Source organism: Stylophora pistillata, chromosome 3 (genome assembly GCF_964205215.1).
Source record: "Stylophora pistillata chromosome 3, jaStyPist1.2, whole genome shotgun sequence".
NCBI lineage: Eukaryota > Metazoa > Cnidaria > Anthozoa > Scleractinia > Pocilloporidae > Stylophora > Stylophora pistillata.
In genome coordinates this window covers 48820275-48839680 of record NC_142521.1, presented here as the reverse complement: position 1 = coordinate 48839680, position 19406 = coordinate 48820275, and the positions used below count along the sequence as shown (strand labels likewise).

The following is a 19406-nucleotide window of genomic DNA, read 5'->3' as shown; positions in this document are numbered from 1 at the left end:
GCTTGTCAATGATTGAAAAATACCCATACTAGCTTTTCATTCTATCAACTTCCATAGCATGAAAATGTTGCGCCTGAATAAGGATGTTAGTTTCGTAAAATTGAAATTGAACAAGTTGTTTATGCCCACCTCTCCCCTTGGGATTAGACATTTGCCTGTAAAGCCATCATATTAGGTAGTAACAATTGTAAGGATCGCAATAAAATATTATAATATTCTAAAACGGCACTTGGAAAACAACTGCCGAAGTAAATGTGGGTAAATTTCAGCGAGCAGAAGAAGGTGTGTTCGCTAGAACTGTTGTTTATGTCAATTTCAGGGCCAGCGGTTTCAATCTCTCGCTAGCCGCAATTTTAGGAGAAGATCATGTAGGCAATTATTACATCTACTCTCTGTCTAGTTTGGTATTATAATTGTCCACAAATAGCTCCCTTCATAATTCGAAACGCTTTTCATCGCCACAAGTCAATGACGATGGGTACACGCCCAGTTTTGCGGAGTTTAATCAACGAACTTTTAGTAGTTCAGAAATATTTTTCAACATCCAGGAACTGCAAGCTTCTTATGGGCCGCTTGCATCAAAACACCAGATGTTCCGCAAGATTTTTCAGTTCATCAGCTGTGGGAAATCAGCAATCTCGTCAGGAAGAAAGCAAAGAAGAACGTTTTCATAAACAAAGGAGAAATATAGGGCTTGTCATCGGATCATCTGTCGGCCTGATTAGTTCGCTGTATTTTTTACTCAGAAGACTAAATCAAGCTCGTGCCGAAGGGAAAAATCTTCCCATTGATTCTAACCCTGAAAGAAACGTGGTTGAAAGTCAAGATAAGGGAGAGGACGAGACAGAAGGGAAACGGAAGAAGGATAGACATGGATTCAAAGAGAGGAGGGTAAAAGAAGCCCCTTTGATCGTTTGGCATCTTTCAACTTACGATAAAAGCTTATATACTGTTTTTACTGATGTTACCCTTGGTCCAAATATTATTTGCTTATGGTCATCGTCCAATTTTTTTTTTTTTTTTATGGTCATCGTATATTTGTGCCATACCTAAACACAAAGGACAAAACAATACATTTTCATGTTAAAATCGATTATTTGTACGAGCAGGCAGTGTAACTCGTTTGGCCTTTTTTTTCGGTTGGAGGGGTGTAGGGAGGGCAGTTTAAAGTTTTATTGAAAACTGTGTAATAGAGAAACCATAACCATACCAAACTCCAAACTTCAAGCTGAACTTGTCTTATTAGTATAAACATGACTGCTATGTTTTCAATTGAAGTGCAAATACTGCAGTTAGTTTACAGGAACTCCATTCAACAAAAGAACAAATAAACCAAATTATATGTAACATACTGGTAACATGGCATATGTGTAAAACCAACTGAAAGGAAGCAAACTAGTTGGTTGTTAAATCACTAATATGGTCTAAACAGAGATGGCTAGGAAAGAAGGTAACTGCATTACAAGTCATTCTGGAGAAGTGTCATTCTGCAAACCCTGCGTGAAGGAGGATGGCATGTGCTTATTAGACACACCCTGATTAACTTTGATTATTAAATGGGTGAACTTTGAATTTAAGAGTAAAAGCCTTAGAAATGTGAAGGTGTAGTCTGATCGCATTGAAAGAAACGTGAAAAGAAACGTTTCACATGTTACCCCCTGGTTCAAACCATTTACAGCCTTAGAAATCTTAAAGACAGAGAAAGGCATATGTGTCAAGTGATGAAGTCTCTTTCTTGTTTCTCAGATTATTGAGTATGAAAATCGAATCAGACAATACAGTACTCCAGACAAGGTGTTCAGATACTTTGCAACACTAAAAGTTGTGCACATTGGTGGGGACAATGAGGTGTTCATGACACCTGAGGATTTTGTGAGGTCATTGACTCCAGGAAAAATTCAACCAGCTGGTAATGAAAGATTTTATTTTCCTTGATTTGTATTGAATATAATTTGTTGGAAGGAGGTTGTGTAAAGAACCTTTGCTTACTGCTTGGACTGGTTATATAAGGGTATTAATAAAAAGCTATGTCTTACAGTACGTTTATTATGTGAAACCCGAATTAAGCTGTCAACTTTAACTTTAACTTTATTTAAAGAGGGAAGCACAATAACCTGTTACAGTTTTCTAACCTACAGCCCTCAACCCACCCATCCCACCCCAGGGGAGGACATCCATCACGCAGTAATCTCATGCATGGGAAATTAACGTCTCCTACCCCTACCTCTGCAGGAGACAGGACCTCCATTTATTCGTCCCTATCTGAGGAGGCTAGAATATCTAACCATTTCTCGATGTTATAGAAAGGTAGCACATTCTTCTCAATTATTTTAAGACCTTGAGTGTTGGTCTGGCGGGGCTTGAACCCTTGACCTTCTGCACAACATTCCAGTGCTCTGTCCATTGAGCTAACTGGAAGGCGGTCGATCCACCTACCAACCTGTATGAAGAGCCATTCCCGTGGCTGACAGCATTAATACAGGTTTTACTGCATTGTATTATTTAGCTAGCTGTCCTAATTTTCCTTTATTAAGTAGCTTTTCCTTTGCTTAAAGTTATTCTCTGCTTATTTAGTTGTTTTTTGATTCCTTTATCTCTTTATGTATCAAATATTTTATTTATTTATCTATTTATTCATTTACTCATACTTTGTGTTCCAGGATTGGGACTTGACGAACATGAAAGATTTAATCCAGAGGTAATTGCTGTAGACAAGTCATAGCTGAGTGCATCGCTGTATACATCAGTTTAACAATGTTTGTTCTGTAGTTTTCTAGAATATTGAGCAAAATTTTGACTTTTCCAGTACTATTTATCTTCCAGTCTATCTACCAGTCTGCGTGACTATTTATTTGTTTGTCTTAAAAACTGTCTGTCTGCCTGTCTGTCTACTTACCCGCCTGTCTCTCTGTCTGTCTGTCTGTCTGGTTGGGTGTCTGTCTGTCTTTCTGGCTGGGTGTCTGTCTTTCTGGCTGGGTGTCTGTCTGTCTGGCTGGGTGTCTTCCTGTCTGTCTGTCTGTCAGTCTACCTGACTATTTATTTGTCTGTCTAAGAAACTGTCTCTCTGTTTTTCTGTCTGTCTATCCTCCAGTATGTCTACCAGCCTATCTGACTATTTATCTGTATATCTAAAAAGCTGTCCCTCTGCTTGTCTGTCTACTTTGGGCCCAGATGCACCAGGCAAATGTTTGTGTATTATGTGAAAAAAAAAAAAAAAAAACTGTCGTCAGTTCAGTGAGACAAGTAACTGCTTAATAAAGGCTGATAGTTTCGAAAGAAACTGTTTGGGGCTGCGTCGGTAGGAGTAACGAAATAATTTGGATATATCAACAAAGTTGAAATGGTAAATTGGCCACCATAACGATCATTACAAAAGCTGACGTTTCGAGCGTTAGCCCTTCATCGGAGCGAAGGGCTAACACTCGAAAGATCAGCTTTTGTAATCGTTACGGTGGCCAATTTACCATTTCAACTTTGTTGATATATCCAAATTATTTGACTGCTTAATAATTTTTTATTCCGCCAAATTTTGTCAAACCTTACCAATCTTCAAAGGTGCTCTTGTCCAGCCTCCGAGCAGGAAAAATTTTTGTCAGGCATGAGTGTCACTCCCAACTCCCTTGGGAGATTCCGTTAGTCATTTGACACCTTTAAGCTGGGATAGCCATGTGCTCAGGTGAGCAAGTGTGCCTTTCTTTGGCTAAAAGCGAACGGTTCGGTGAGTCGATATTTGGTTTTAATTTGTTGTTTGGGGAGGTATTCGGAGCTTAATACCTTCTTTTGTTTGTAATTTCCAGAAAACCTCTCACTTAATACATTCACTGGCTGAGGCCATGCGGCCAATGTACAAGTTTTCAACTTTCATTTACATTTGCGAATAAGCATAAGTACTACAGTACTGACAATGAGAGCTGATAGATTTTTCAGTTTGCAAGCCACAGATTGAAGGAATATGTCAACCCAGATAATTTGATCTTGCTTTTTGATTGTGAGTCTTTCAAGCAGAAGGTGGCCAAAATATTTATCTTTTTTACAACCAAATGGTGAAGATGAAATAATCAGAGTCAAAATTAGTTGACACATCATATTAGACGAGGTCTATTTAAGTGAAGAACAACATTCTTGTTTCTACCTCCCTATAAATCATTAACAGCCCCCTCTGCTATTCAGTATTGGCTAAAATTAATGGAATCATGATACAACATTGTTTAGGGGGGAAGGGGTTGCATAGGTTAACTTAATGAAAGCAAAAGAGATAGAGTTGAGGTAACAATTGGGGTTGAAAAGGGCCACGTGTGAACAATTTTGTCATAACATAACATTATTCAAACTCATATATAACTACATAAATTTGAAAGGGAGAGTCAAGAGGTTAACCCTATGAATAAAACTCTCCTAAAAACTACAACAAACAAAAAAAAAAACCCATAAATTTATAGCTTTAACAAGGATTTAAGTTTACATTTAAAAAGTTATAGGCTACCGGCTTCAACAACATTACTAGGTGAATTATTCCAATGACTAATTACATTGTTAAAAAAAGAATATTTGAAACAGTTAATTCTAGATAATTTACAATAAAGCTTATACAAGTGATTCACCCTAGTGGATTTGACTTTTGCGAATTCAAAGAATTCCTCAAAATCCAAGTGTGATAAGCCAAACACAATCTTATAACATTCAACAAGAGAGGAATATGTCCTACGACTGGACAAAGATGGCCAATGTAACGTGTCGCAACGCTCTTCATATGACATATCACCTCTTTTTTTCCTAAGAGGTAACCTTGCCATGCGTCTTTGCACGCTCTCTATTGCATAAATATCTTTCATGAGATATGGGTTCCAGACTGGAGCAGCATACCCTAGAAGTGGTCTGACCAATGTTTTGTAAAGCAATGAAAAAGTTGTCGTATTAGCTGTTCCAACAATCCGTTTTATGAGCCGTTGGACTTGGTTTGCCTTATTCACGATTCTCATAGTACTAATATGTTCACTCCAAGTAAGATCTTTTGATATAATAATTCCAAGATCTTTAAAGCTCTTGACATCTTTTAAGGCCATACCTAGTTTATAATTCGTAATTGATTTGTCACGAGAATGCATTATTCGCATTGCTTCAAACTTGTCCTCATTGAAGCAAAGTTGCCATTTTTTCACCCAATTACCAAGATCATTCAAATCAGTTTGGAGGTATTGTTCATCTAGACTAGGGTTGCAAAGCTCTCTGTAAATCTTTGTGTCATCTGCAAATAATTTAATTTTAGAAGAGACACAGTCAACGATATCATTTATATTTGATAAAAATAGACTTGGACCAAGAATAGTTCCTTGTGGGGTACCAGATATCACAGGGTGCCCAATCAGAAAAAGTTCCTCTTACAACAACTCGTTGGCTTCTACACGTGAGGAAATGCCTCAACCGATTTAAAAGTTTTCCCTCCATACGGAGACTATATAACTTTATGAGTAGGCGTTCATGTGGAACACTATCAAAAGCCTTTGCGAGATTAAGAAATACAACATCTATTGCTACAGATGAATTCCTAGATCCGGCGAAGTCATGAAAAGTGGAGAGTAATTGGATCACAGTTGACCTACCCTGCAGAAAACCAAATTGGTTTTTGTTTATCACGTTTTGGTCTTGCCAAAATGACATTAACCTATCGCGTACAATTTTTTTGCTGATTGAAGATTTGTACCATGGGATGGTGTATGACAATCCATACTCAGGATACTAAGAATACAACTGTTGTTCCCAAGTTTTAAGTTTTTTAAGTTTAAGCTGAATCCCCAGGTCCAAGTGCTGCTCAATTTGTACATGAATCTAATTGACATTTGGTCGTTAACAAATATTTTGTGTTTTTTTCCCCCAGGATTAACTAATTAAAATTTGGCATAGACAAATTTTATTGAGATTTTTAGTGGAGCACAACAAATTTTGTCAGCCAAGTGCACCCAGGCCCTTTCCTACTTGCCTGTTTGGCTATTTGTTTATCTTCCTGTCCATCTGCCAGACTATCTGACCATTTATTTGTCCGTCTAACAAACTGTCTATCTGCCTGTCTTGTCTGCTCGCCACTTGTCTGTTTGGTTTTCTCGTAACATCGTTGCATTGATGGTTCATCATGTTAAGTCACTGAGTCATGTCTCACATTATTATCTCAACAGCTTTTTAGTGAATACCATATCTCCTCGGTTAAACATCCATGCTTTAGTAAGCCCCCTCCCAGGAATAAGCACCCAATGTCCAGACCATGTCTCTAACAAGCTCTCCCCCCCCCCCTTGAATAACTCCCCCCTTACCTCTTTCACTTTCTTGAATAGTAGGAATAACAGGAAAACCTGCAACAGACAGAATGGGTAGGGGAGAAGAGTTTCTTTTCCATTCAAGTTATTTCTATCATTCTCCATTTGCATGCAGGGTCTTCCTTTACGTGTGTTATCTGTTTCTTTTTTTTTTTATTTTTGTGTAATATTAATGTGCTAACTTAATAAGTTCCCCTCTTGATTAAGTGCCCTCCTTCCTATAAACACCCATAAAACTTTAAATAAGTACTGGGTGCTTATTAAGAAAATCAAGTATTTGATATACATTTTATTATGATAGATTTAAATAATTATTAATAAAATAACCACACTTTTGAGTTTCAACCCTCAACTTCCTGCAATATTACTAATGCCGTGAAGAGGTAGTAGATAATTAACATGTAATATGTAATAAACATGTTTTGTCAAAGCTACTTTAACTTACATATTTTATGACTGAAGAGGCAGGAGTCACACTCATATAGTGACACGAGTACTAATAGCTCTTCATCCTTCTCTCCCCTTCCCACTTTTTTTTTTATTGCCTCCCTTTTTTCCATCCCACAGTCACTAAGATATGATTCTTTTGACTTTGAATTTTCAGAAACACCAGTATAAAGGAGAGCTTTCTGAACGCTTGGGCCAGGAGAGTGTTTTTTTGAGAATGGGAGAATATGGCCTAATTTCCTTCTCAGACTACATCTTTCTTCTAACAGTTTTATCCTGTATGTTTTCTTGAAATCATCAGTCATTTTTCTTTAACAGTGTGTAACAGTACACCCTTTCACTTTGAAGATATCATTGAACCCTAGCCCTAAGTAACTCTCCTTACTCTGTGCCATACAGTTTTTATAATGTTAGTTTGGAGAATATGGTATTGGATCATTCGACAATCCTACAATTTTTAGTTTTCTTACCCTCATCACTTGTCTGCTTGTAATTGTATTCATTTCATATTGAGGAGAAATTCTTTCTTGTTATTGAAAGGGTTTAGGTGTCACTTCTAGAATAGTTCTTGTTCACCTGTATTATACAGACAAAGAGTAGTTCCTCCTTGTTGGCTAAGTCTGTTGTGAGAGTCAAAGGAAAGTCAGTGAAAAAAAATGGATCATAGCATGCTGCAGGAAACTCTTGGAGTGAGTTCCATGAGTGAGGTGCTCAAAAAGCAGAGACTGCTTGTAGTCTAAGTTGTACACCTTTTTTACTGTTTCTTCAATCAGTTCCTCCTGTATGTTCCCTGGAAATCTATTTGGGTTTGTTTGAATTGAAATTTTTGTTAGTTATGCACTAGTTTGATTTAAAGGCTGGTGCCATTTTTGAATAGGAGGTCTTATTCTGAGTATGTTGTTTAATTTAGTGCCACCCAGAATGTTTGAAATTGCATTCCAAATGTTTGATTTGAATGGAGATGGAGAAGTTTCACCTGAGGAATTTGAAAAGGTAGGACAATTGTGATGGTGGGCATTTTTTAGTGTATTGGATGTTTCCTTCATTGTCATAATCATCGTCATCACAGTCATTAGAGAGGTTAAGCTTGATACTTAAATGAGACATTGATTAAAAAACGGAAAGATTGAACTTCTTGCTGTCTTTTTCAGGCACTTGTACTTTTCTTTATACATTCTTATTAATTTTGTGATTTTAGATTTTATGACATTAATCTAATGAAAATATTCAGTAAGGCAGAATTGTCAATAATTATATGTGAACTGTACTTCTTTTAGTTATGTTTTTGCAAGGCTGTTTTAGAGATTAATCTGCTTCATACATTTCATTCTGCCTCATTTGTTCTGCATTGTTGCATGTGAAAAAGAGACGTGCAGTTGTAATGAGTCTAATAAGTAAAGAGTGCACACCTTATATTCTGCCCAATGCCCAGTCCATTAACGTTGAGTAATCCAGTTTTCAGTGCCTTGTCTGGCACTGAAATCCTCTCTAGAACCTCTTAGCATACTATGCATTTATTCGGTTTTGAGTTACTAGGTTTTTAAATTGTTGATTTTCAGGTTCAGAATATCCTTTTTAGCATGACTCAAACTGGGATGCGGCATCGTGATCATGCAGTGACAGGTAGTGTCCTATCTGCACATGTGAACAGTGGTATCAAAGAGTACTTTTTTGGAAAAGATTTGAAGAAGAGGCTGACTGTGCAAAGATTCATAGAGTTTCAAAGAAATTTACAACAAGAAGTCATGTATCTGGAGGTAAACACTCTTTGCTAAGTAGAGTTATGCTTGAGTATTGTTTTTGTATTTAATTTCTTGCTTAAGCATGGCAGGTACAGGAAATGATACAAATTGGTCTTTTTGTCATCTGCTCTTATGTGCTGTTCATGCATTTTCATTTGTGAAAATATTTCTGTTTTCCTGTGAATAAGTTTTTCGTACCCATATACTGGTTAGAATTAATTTGATAAAATAATGTAGACGAGATTGGCAAAACCACAGTTAATTGTGGTGTAAACTTCAGTCCTAACCTCATTGACTTCTTTGAAAACTTGGCGCTGCAAGATGCTACTTACTAAAAGTGTTATTTCCCATTGGATGAATGATGCACCTGTTCAAAGTAAGAAATGTGTTTCCTACATATTGCAGGGACCTGGGAACAGGTCATGTGATGTATGGTGGGCAGTTTTCTATGATGAAGACAAGTGATCAGCCTTTCAAAGCTGCCAGTTTTAAAAAAGAAATTTTTTAAACTTTTCTCGTTATTGAAAACATTCTTGATTGTACCTGTGTACATTTGATTTTTACTTTTCAGTTCAATTCCTATGACCCTGAGGATGGTTGTATTAAAGAATGGGAGTTTGCAGACATGCTTCTTACTTACTCTAGTTTCCATGAAAAGAAGAAAGTGAAAATTTTGAGAAAAGTAAAGAAAATTTTTAAAGAAAATCCTCAGGTAAGGTCTGGAAAGGAAAACATTAATATTAAGCTTAACTTGTCTCAGATAATTGTTTTTTCTCTAATTTATTTTTTGCCATCAGGGAATAACATTCAAAGATTACTTGGCATTCTTCAGCTTCATGAGAAACATTTCTGAAGCAGATATGGCTTTGAGTTTTCACAATGCAGCAGGCAAAGCGATTGACCCAGGTAGGTTTAAGGCTAATTACTAAATGTTGAGATTGATATGTATTGAAAGAGATAAAGCTGTCAGATACTTGAATGGAAAGATCACTGGTTTGAATCTTCATAGGTACCCTAACTGTATCTTCCTTCCAACACTTGATGCAACAATGAATATGATATATTTAAACATAGTGTAGCTAATCAGGCATTTCAAAGTACAAACTTGTCAACTGTACAGTTCATGAGAACTATATAAGTCTCTCACACTTACTCTCAGTTGAATAAAGGGACAGATACACAGGGCAGTCAATAATATTTTTCTCTTTTTCCAGAAACATTCAAGCAGGTTGCAAAGACAGTGACAGATGTTAACTTGAGTGATAATGTGGTTGACGTTGTATACAAGATGTTTGATGAAAATGGTAAATACCATAATGATTACAACTTACAGTACTTCTCATCTCTATGTTCATTTAATTACTATTGGTGTTAATTTAAAAAAATAAATTAAAGGAAAAAACAAAAAAACTAAAAGCACATCTTGGTAGCATCTATTTTGGGTACCATGGATCCTCTCTTGCTTTTGGTTGCCACACCTTTCTTTGACTGAACCTCTTTATTTAGGACATTTTCTACCCAAGGGCTAAGATTGCCCCTTGTATGCATGCCCCATTGTATTCAATATTATATGCATTTTGATGCCAAAAAACAAACATTACTCCATTTGACAGAGAGTTACTAAAAAGATTTGCCCTATATCTGAGTATTCAGACACAGACAATTTTTTTTGTGTGCAATTTCAGATGATGGTGTTCTTAGTCACAGAGAATTTATTGTTGTGATGAAGAATCAACTTGTCAGAGGATTAGAAAATGTGAGAAAGATGGAACATAACTACTAGTAATTACAATTATATTGTTATCATTATTGTTATTATCATCATTTAGTATTATCATTAATAAGTTAAGAGTTCAAAAAAATATTACTTTTTTTATCGAAAGAATTCTTATCCTGAATATAAGTTTGTTTGGGTTTGGTTTGGTCCCATTCCAATGATGTTTTTCGATAAAGAACTGTTGGAACTTTTTTGGTGGTGGAGCTGAATCTTCTTATCTTCTCATTTGATATAATTACTAACATGCTATCAGTAATTATATCAAACAAGAAGATAAGAAGATTCAGCTCCACCACCAGAAAAAGTTCCAACAGCTCCTTATCGAATTTTTATCGTCTTAGCCATAATTATTATTCAGGTTTGTCCATAAAATTTTCCTTACAAAGACACAATTGTACATTTATTGAACTTTTGAATTTACTAATTCTGACTACTCAGTACTGTGTCAGTTGGTACCCCTTCTTTCATTGTTTTTGCTTAGGCAATAAATGTGCCTATGGCCTATATATAGTTTCAGAAAATAAGGAAATAAAAAAAACTTCTGTGAGTTTCAGAAAATCGTGAAGACTTTGGCTTGATTATGACTAGCCAGTGAGCAGGCCCTCATAGTAAGTGCTGCAAAATGAACATTTCAGGGAACGGGGAGTGCAAGGGGTCCTGCATGCAAAGAAAATCTCATGGTGAAGCACTATTCATGAGGGCTTGCTTGCAAGCTCAGGCTAGATTCTTAACAGGTCAGCTGTGTACCAATTGATAACAAATAAGTGTAAGGCATACAAGTGGACACCATGTCCACAAAGTAATTATTGTTATCTCTAACCTGATTGGCTCTTTCCTTGCAGTCCAACAACATTCTAGAAATATTTTGTGGTGTTAACACTTCTTTTTTAGTTTCAAATTATACTAGAGTGAACTCGCTCAAAGTTTCATAAACAATTTGAAAAAGCAAAAAAAAAAAACAAGTGGATGAGGCATGTACATAAATTATAGTCTTCTCTCATAAATGCTTGGCCAAATTGGTATAATTTTTTAATCTTGTAAATTAGCTTTTCTGGCCTCTACAACTGTATAAAAACAAAACAATTGTGAATAAAGAATGAGGCCAATCATGCTCACCATTATGAACGAGTTCTAAAGGTTACGTAAAAGTTTGGAACTTCTAGTTAAGGTTAATGCCATCTCTTTGCTTTTGATTTTCAGCCTAAGGATACAGGTTTTAGTAGACTGATGCAGGCCATTTGGCACTGTGGAAAACACTTGACATATACCACACTGCATCCAAAGAAACAATCTACTGAGGACTAAGAAATTATCTTGTTGGACACAAAGATCAGAATGCTGCCATGAAAATTGATTTGCTGCTTGTCTCAGTATTGAGTAAATTACAAATAAAAGGATTTAATTGAAGGAGTGAGGTTCATGCACTAGCCTGCAATAATGGTGTACATTAACAGTCATCTTTTAATAACGTTCATAAGGAGCTGACAAATTGTGGCTTGTATGAATAATGTAAAGATTTTGAATTCCAAGCATTAACCGTTATGGCCAGTAATTTTCAGCTGGCATGGGAGTTTGCCCATTTGTTGCATGAAATAATGTAACACCATGAAACTGTTTGCAAGTCATAGAAAGAAGTGAATTTGAATAATCTTTACAAAGAAGTACAACTCTTCTATTTAGTGTATTCATTTGATTGTAAGGTGACTTGAATTAATTTCAAATAGCTTCTAGGTACCTGGAAGAAATCCCTCCTAAAATATGGATGTTTTTCTTAAAGATATGAGAAGTTAAAATAATGGCATTATTAATAAGATTACATGCTTTGACAGCTAGTATGAAGCACATTTTGATATTAATAACCTTGAAGACACATATTAAGAATGGTAACATAACGGATTGGAGTACAGTGTGGTTTTTTACAATATAACTTGGAGTTTGGTTTCAAGTGGGAATGATACAAAGTTTATTATAAAGCCAACCATATTGGAAAATTCTTCACAAGGGAATGGTACCTGACTAATGAATGAATGAATCTACCTGACTAAGTTTTTGAAAAAATATTTCTTGTAATGAAAATGTTGAACAAAGAGCTGAATAGTAAATCTTAACATCTCACCTAGCTAACTCAAAAACCTTCGCAAGGGATGCATAGAGTGGAAAGTTGGAAGTAAGGAGTAAAATAAATCCCATTGAAAGAATTGTACATGTAAACTACTTCTTGCCAATAAAGACAGCTACAGAGTTACCCTTGATTGCCCTCTAATTTTCACATCATAGAAGCCTAAGAAAGCAAAACAGCTGCAGATAGAAATTAACTACACCTTCACTCTTGCTGCTTTAATTTACAGTACTGTGTATTCTTTAATTCAGTTTAAGAGAAAAAGTGAGGAAACACCACTGTTTAAATGCTTACTTTAAAGATAAGAATGGGAATACACTATATCCAGAACTCAAAGACCTCTTCCTGTACTATCACATGCTTCAACACAGTTCCAGTGTCCCCAGTGTACTGATATATGTACACCTTTAGAGCATGTTTATTGTGGTCTGTTCCAAACACTGGTACAGTATTCTGTGTAAATTAAGTTGTAGTTCCACTCCACTAATAAGCAGTCTAAGAGCTTGCAGCTGCAGGGGCTGGTGGACGAGTACCTCCTTCCCCACTCTTCCCTGCACCCAGACGATGAGGATCCTGAGATGGATAGTGTATTGGAGGAGGACCAGGTGGAGGGCGTGGCATTCCATGTCTAGGAGGCAGAGGCATGTGAGGTGGGAGTGGTGCCCCATAAAAAGGCATGGGGGGTGGTGGTCTGAACGGTGGATGACCAAATGGAGGAGGAGGAGGTGGGTAGCCACCTGGTGGTGGAGGTAAAGAATGCCCCATTGGAGGAAGAGCAATGCCTGGTAGCCCCCCAGGAGGAGGAGGTAAGGGGGGCGGTATAGAGGGGAGAGCAGCTGGTGGTGCTGAGGATGGAGGAAGGTTGAAAAAGTTTGCTTGGCTTTTCTCATCTGTAGGAGGTGGTGGAAGAGCTAAAAAAGAACATTGAGAAAGCAGATCAAAAGATATATCTAACCCTTACACCCCAAGGAGTGACCAAAGAGGAATTTCTCCTTACCATGTCTACACACTTTTGTACGTTAAAAATGGATGGAAAGAAAGATTTATATCATCAACGAGGTATTGTGTTATTCCATAGAAAATTCTTCAAGCTAAAATTGCAAGAAAAGTAAGGTGCTGTGAGAGTTAATTTTTAGATCTTGAGGGTCAAAAGGCTTAAAGTTGAATAGAAGCAGTTGCATTACTATTCAAGGAGTTTAAAGTTAAAGAGGAGGCTACTAGAGAACTTGACAAACAGAAAAAGAGGATAACACAAAACCAACCTCCGGGCAGTCCCGGCACTGGGGCTAGAGAAGTGCCTCCTTGCTTTCCAGGGGCAGGTTGCTGTCCTTGTGACTTGCCCCACATGATTTTCAGTCGCCGCCCTTTAAGGATGAGTTTGTTAAAAGAGCGCTCTGCTGCTGTTTCTGCTGATGCTCGTGCAGTGAAACAGACAAATGCACAATTTTGTCTTGGAACCATAGTTATGGATCGAAGCTCACCAAACTGGTAAAAGTAGTCCCTGCAAAAAAAGGAAAAAGATTACTAAATATTGATATTCTACATGTGGATAATCTGGAGAACTCACTGGCTATGTTAAGCACCTATAACTCTGATGTAAAGAAGGTTGTCCTGGTTTCCAAAGCATTGAGCAACTAAATCTGTGTGGTGAGCCATGATCCTATGCTAGTCAGCCAAACATTTTTCCTAGTGTAACAGGCACACCTATTGTATTATGTGGTCATTCTTCATTTTAACTCTCACACCCTCAAACAGGTGAGAACTGAACCAACTTGCTCACCTCAAATCACTTTCTTCCACCTTTCCCTCTAATCCTCCAACGTATAAAGTAGTGATGGACTTGTCAGAAGGAGGCTCAAGGGACGGCATTGAGGATGCCTGTTTTAGTAAGCGAGTTGCTACAGGATCACTCATTCCATAGTATCTATCCTTTATATTTTGATCAGCTAGAGGGTCATTAGGGTCTGTCGGCATGTCATGTCTGAAAATAATATATACTGTATTTATATACACCCACTTTCAAAAAACATTGCAATTTTAAAATATTTATGCATAGTGTGTTTATTTATAAACACACACTTAAAAAAAAAAATCTAACATGCAGCTTACAAAGGTTTCCTTTTGAGGATTGGTCAGTCTGACCAAAATACATTTTTCTCCTACTAATCCTTTAGCATTCAGTGGTAATATTATAATGTGGTTGGGTGGTCTGTATGTCTTGGAGACCTTGACAGTAATAAAGTGGAACACTTTGATGTGGTTGTGTGGTCTGTCTCACAGACACTAACAGTTACAACAATGATGTGGTTGGGTGGTCTGAATGTCTTAGAGATGCTAACAGTCATGAAGTGGGAGCACTATGATGTGGTTGGGTGGTCTGCAGTCTCAGAGACTGTGACTGTCTTAAAAGTGGGAACACTATGATGGGGTTGGCTGGTCTGCAGTCTCACACACCGTGACTGTTTTAAAAGTGGGAGCACTATCATGTGGTTGAGTGGTCTGCAGTCTCAAGGGACACTGACAGTTTTAAAGTTGGAGCACTATGATGTGTTTGGGTGGTCTGCAGTCTCAAAAGACACTGACAGTTTTAAACATTGGAGGACTATGATGTGGTTGGGTGGTCTGCAGTCTCAGAGACCCTGACAGTTTTAAAAGTGTGAGCACTATGATGACACTGGTTGAGCGGTCTGCAGTCTCAGAGACCCTGACAACCCTCACAGTTATACCAGCTGAAGTCTTATCATTCTCACTGGGTTAACCATGCCAAACAGGTCAATACATAGGGGACAAATGAAAACTTCTCCCCACCCTCTCCAGGTCTCAGGTGGGCACAGGGCTACCAATCCTGTTTTGTGGAATGATATTATTCAAGAAACAGCAACAGAAAAATCAACTGCAATGTGTCATGGCCTTTCAGAGTCACTGCAAGCAACATGGATAGTGCCAGTGCCATGGTAACCACTGATGGGAAGTAAGAAATGAATGTAACATCATAACTTTATTGAGATCTCAATAGTGTCACTCAGTACCTATATGGGCATTCATCTCCACGCTTACACTCTCCCTTTACCCAGAATGAACAGATGTGGGGTCTGTTCCTTTTGTAATAAGGTGTGGTCCTAGCCAGTTTCAGTAGCAAGTCACTGGGTGCATTGGCTTTACCCAGAGTTCCACCAGGTGTGGTACCATCTGAATTTGCCAACTACAGATGAATCAACATTACTTTACATTAGAACAGGGTGGAATTCCATGTGGGAGACTCAAATTTTATCTTTTTTCACTGTTTGTGACAAGAAGAATCACATCATTCTTATCAGATTCTTTATTACAATCCAACAAGGTCAGGTTTTCCATACAAGTATATTTAATTTTGTTTTGTTGATAATATTACTTCAAAATGAATCTGGTTTACACGATGAGAACTTAACATTCTTGGGCCAAAATTACCAGCATAAACCCAGTTTGTTATCTTGACTTGAAAACAATGTTTGTTGTAAAATAATAATAAATAAAAATAAATAATTTAGCTATGGACATTCCACTGAGTGGCTCTTCTTGTCCACTGTTTCCAGATTGAATTGGAATTTGGAATGTTGGTTTTTGCAGAGGGAGGAAAACCGGAGGACCCGGAGAAAAACCTTTGGAGCAAGGACGAGAACCAACAACAAACTCAACCCACATGAGATGCCAGGTCCCGGAATTGAACCCAGGTCACACTAGTGGGAGGCGAGTGCTCTCACCACTGCACCATCCCTGCTCCCCTAAGTTGTGCATTTCTTTATTGATAAACCCAGTGTATGAAATCTTGACAGGTTTCCACTGCTAACATTCACAGGATGACCATAGCCCTAGCTAACAAAATTTAGCAAGTAAATAACAAATATCCATAATTATAACCACATACCTCTTTCTCTACATTCTGAGTGTAATACTCTTTATTAACATCAGATTTAGGAACATCGTCTTTCATACCAAGGGCATGGTCCCTGACTTGTACTGGTAAACCTGGCGTGACATGGATTAGGAGAAAAAATAAACTGTTTATAGAAATTGATCCCTCAATCAAATTACATTTCGGTCCTCTTTCTGGGTGAAGTCTAAATAAGATGAAACACTGAATCAGCATACCGAGTAAATGAACAAAAGATTACTTGCAAGTCAAACTCTATGGTTCAACTACTGGCTATCTCACATTGGTGATACACTTGAACTCTTTCTTTGTGATCAAATAAACATGTACAATGTATTTTACTTGGGATTTTATGATCAAATAAACATATACAATGTATTTTACCTGGGATTTTATGATCAAATAAACATGTACAGTGTATTTTACCAGGAATTTTATCTCAAGACATTACAGAACTGTAGATTTTGTTTTCCCTCATGGTCATCTGTTTTTAGAGCACAAGAGCTGGAGTAAATTGGTGAAGCACTACTCCCTACATACAGTTGTAATAAACAATTTTCTTACTAACAAAACTCACCATATTCAAGATCAAGTAAACAAGTTTGGCAAACATTCTTTAGCTTTGAACATGTCTGACAGACTTCTGTCTTCTTAAATCTCATTCGTGCTCCTGGACACCAACGAAAAACTGTGAATGGTCGGGCACAAATCTAAACAAACAATATAGAAGTACTATGGAGTAAAAACCACTACAATCATTAAGCTCATACACTGTTTAAAATGGCAAAAATACATTGTCACCCTTTTTTAACAAATTTGGTTGAGAAAAATCCACTCTGACTACAGAATTAAAGTTCCATAAAAGACTGCTGAAGTCAATTCAACTCACCTTACATTCTCTGCCATATGTTTCCCTTGTCTACACATAATAACAAGAAGATAGTGAACTTAAATGAATTATCATTCACTGTCTAGGTAATGAAGTTCTGAGCAAGTTGATGATGTAAAAAAATATGTTAAAAGTAGAGTAAAGCGATCAAAATATCTGTTGTTAGAAAATCAGGATGTCTCTATTTCCCACTGACTCAGCTCTAGCACTTTTGATCCAGTGGAAACTATACTGTTGAAGCCAAAGCAGAAGTGGAAGAACCAGCATTACTAATGCCAGTTCTCAAACATTGTGGGTGATAACCACTCAAACAATCTAAATCTGGTTTTCACAAGATCATGAGCCATGATCATATGCCCCATCAGCATACATTTGGGTCCTACCGTATTTTTTTGTCTATAAGCCAAACTCGGCTATAAGCCAAATTCGGCTATGAGCCAAGACCCTAAAGTTTAGTCTGTTTTAATAGGGAAGGTTCTTAAAAGAAAAGCCAAAAGCCAAGACCATATTCAGAGAATTCCATTCTCAAACAAACTGAAATGAATGCAAAAGTTTCAAAACAGAAAAGTGTTTCAATGCAGGATTGCTGTCGAAAACAATTCCGAGATAGCTAGAGAGTACAGCATCAGTGAGTCTCTGGTCCGCTGCCAGAGGAAAGATCAAGAGAGCCTCTTTAATAGAGAGCTCAAGATGTCAGCAAAATGCACAACAATGGGCTGTCACACTCTGAAATATCTGCAGCTGGATGAGAGACTACTTGACTGCAGGTTTACAGAGCAGAGAAGACAACCTCAGTTTTCTTTTTATGTTATCGCAAATTTAAAAACCGTATCATGTGATGAGTTTGTTTATCAATCATGGGAATGGGCAATTCTGATTGGTCAGTTTCGAAATCATCAAAACACTTGGCAGGATCCATACACATGTTCAAAACTAGCAGAATCAAAAACGCTCTGGACGGCATGGAAGATGAAGCAATCACCTTGGAAGAAACAGCAGAACTAGCAGATGAGAAGGAGATGGAGGATGAATTCGAAACTGACACTGAGGACAAACAGTAATCCGTATCTACTATGCGCCAGAAACAACAAACAGCTCCTTTAGGAGCAACCACATGAATAAAAGTCAATGACCAACTTCAACTTGTTTTGTTATCTATTTCTACCTGAAGTAACTCAGCTTACGTGTTTCCTATGTTTCCTTCGAATTTGAAATTTTGTTCGGAAAAACACTCAGCTATGAGCCGAGGATCATTCTCTAGCTCAAATTTTCGAGATTTGGTAACGTTTTGTGAAAAAATTGCTCAGCTTATAGAAGAACAAATACGGTAGTTCTGTCCCTTTCCCCAAATCATAACACTACTGCTTTGATTACGAATCGAACTCTACTACGGTCTTAATTAATTAGTGAAAACCACTCTCAACTAATAATTACATGAAATCCTCTTTCCCAAAAACATGATAATGATACTTTACCATTCGCACATAAGGATTATCGCCAAGGCATGTTTGACAAAGAATGGGAAACTCCTGAAATGGCATAGCATTTAAGATAAGGTAGTAAAGATGTTACTCGAGCAATTGTTCAAGATAACATTAACATGATCTAGAAAAGAAACTTTCGAAGATACTGTTTGTGACTGATAAGTACGAAGTGATAAAACGACGAATGTAAGATACATAGAGAAAAACGTAGAGCTGATCTAGTGGAGAGACTACCATAAGGATCAAGAAATAGGTTCACGTATAATGTATAAACCTGCCGCATCGTGACAGCACGTGAATTACTGATCAGCAAACTTGGACCCACAGAAGCCATAAAACAACATCCGGCAGATATCAAAGTCTGTAAAACTTTTATCTAGATACTTTTGAACTAGTTACAAGAGAGCAACAACAAAGCCACTCACCGCGTTTTCCCAATTTTGACGATTGTATGTATTCGCACTCTTTGAGGTCGCCATGTTGAATTGTCTAGCCTCGCTTGGAAACTACAGTCAAACCTGGATTTGGGGAATGGGTAAGACCAATGAATCCAGAGAAAAGGTACCACAGAGAAACGATAAAACTTCATTTTATGCCATAAATGACCACTTAATGCGCAAAAAATCGTCCAATAATATTAACTACGTTGATTTCGGGTAATAAATATGGATTAAATTCTATTTGAAAGATTATTCTTGATTTTATGTAAGTGGTCCCGCTATTAAGTGAG

At 37.3% G+C, this 19406-nt stretch overlaps 2 protein-coding genes across 3 annotated transcripts; one reads left to right on the top strand and one right to left on the bottom strand.

Moving 5' to 3' along the window:
* The first annotated feature begins 166 nt into the window (after positions 1-166).
* On the top strand, positions 167-11681 carry LOC111336779 (calcium uptake protein 1, mitochondrial-like). Its single transcript, XM_022942937.2, has 11 exons — positions 167-891; positions 1747-1909; positions 2661-2698; positions 6913-7033; positions 7666-7748; positions 8315-8512; positions 9069-9209; positions 9295-9403; positions 9712-9801; positions 10183-10253; positions 11475-11681. The coding sequence occupies exons 1-11, from the start codon at positions 469-471 to the stop codon at positions 11577-11579; spliced, it is 1542 nt and encodes a 513-aa protein (XP_022798672.2). The 5' UTR covers positions 167-468; the 3' UTR covers positions 11580-11681.
* Positions 11682-12316: 635 nt separating this feature from the next.
* Positions 12317-19194, bottom strand: LOC111336788 (pre-mRNA-splicing factor RBM22). Of its 2 annotated transcripts, XM_022942950.2 has the most exons (9): positions 19102-19194; positions 18668-18721; positions 17193-17222; positions 16881-17013; positions 16298-16398; positions 15423-15595; positions 14174-14374; positions 13656-13894; positions 12317-13304 (listed from the first exon to the last, which is right to left on the bottom strand). In XM_022942950.2, exons 1-9 carry the CDS (start codon positions 19153-19155, stop codon positions 12889-12891), a joined length of 1401 nt encoding a protein of 466 aa, XP_022798685.2. In that variant the 5' UTR covers positions 19156-19194; the 3' UTR covers positions 12317-12888. The 2 variants fall into 2 exon arrangements, with proteins under 2 accessions (XP_022798685.2, XP_088611443.1); XM_088755317.1 differs by lacking the exon at positions 18668-18721 and having other exon boundaries at positions 19102-19170.
* Between the last annotated feature and the right edge of the window lie 212 nt (positions 19195-19406).

What these genes read in the sequence shown, in the direction of transcription:
- LOC111336779 (XM_022942937.2), top strand. Translation starts at nt 469, where the DNA reads ATGACGATGGGTACACGCCCAGTTTTGCGGAGTTTAATCAACGAACTT. An exon ending in ATGGATTCAAAGAGAGGAGG is followed by an intron (nt 892 to 1,746) that starts GTAAAAGAAGCC and finishes CTTGTTTCTCAG; the next exon opens with ATTATTGAGTATGAAAATCG. An exon ending in ATGAAAGATTTAATCCAGAG is followed by an intron (nt 2,699 to 6,912) that starts GTAATTGCTGTA and finishes TTGAATTTTCAG; the next exon opens with AAACACCAGTATAAAGGAGA.
- LOC111336788 (XM_022942950.2), bottom strand. Translation starts at nt 19,155, where the DNA reads ATGGCGACCTCAAAGAGTGCGAATACATACAATCGTCAAAATTGGGAA. An exon ending in ATAATCCTTATGTGCGAATG is followed by an intron (nt 17,223 to 18,667) that starts GTAAAGTATCAT and finishes TATTATGTGTAG; the next exon opens with ACAAGGGAAACATATGGCAG. An exon ending in TTTACTTGATCTTGAATATG is followed by an intron (nt 16,399 to 16,880) that starts GTGAGTTTTGTT and finishes ATGTCACGCCAG; the next exon opens with GTTTACCAGTACAAGTCAGG.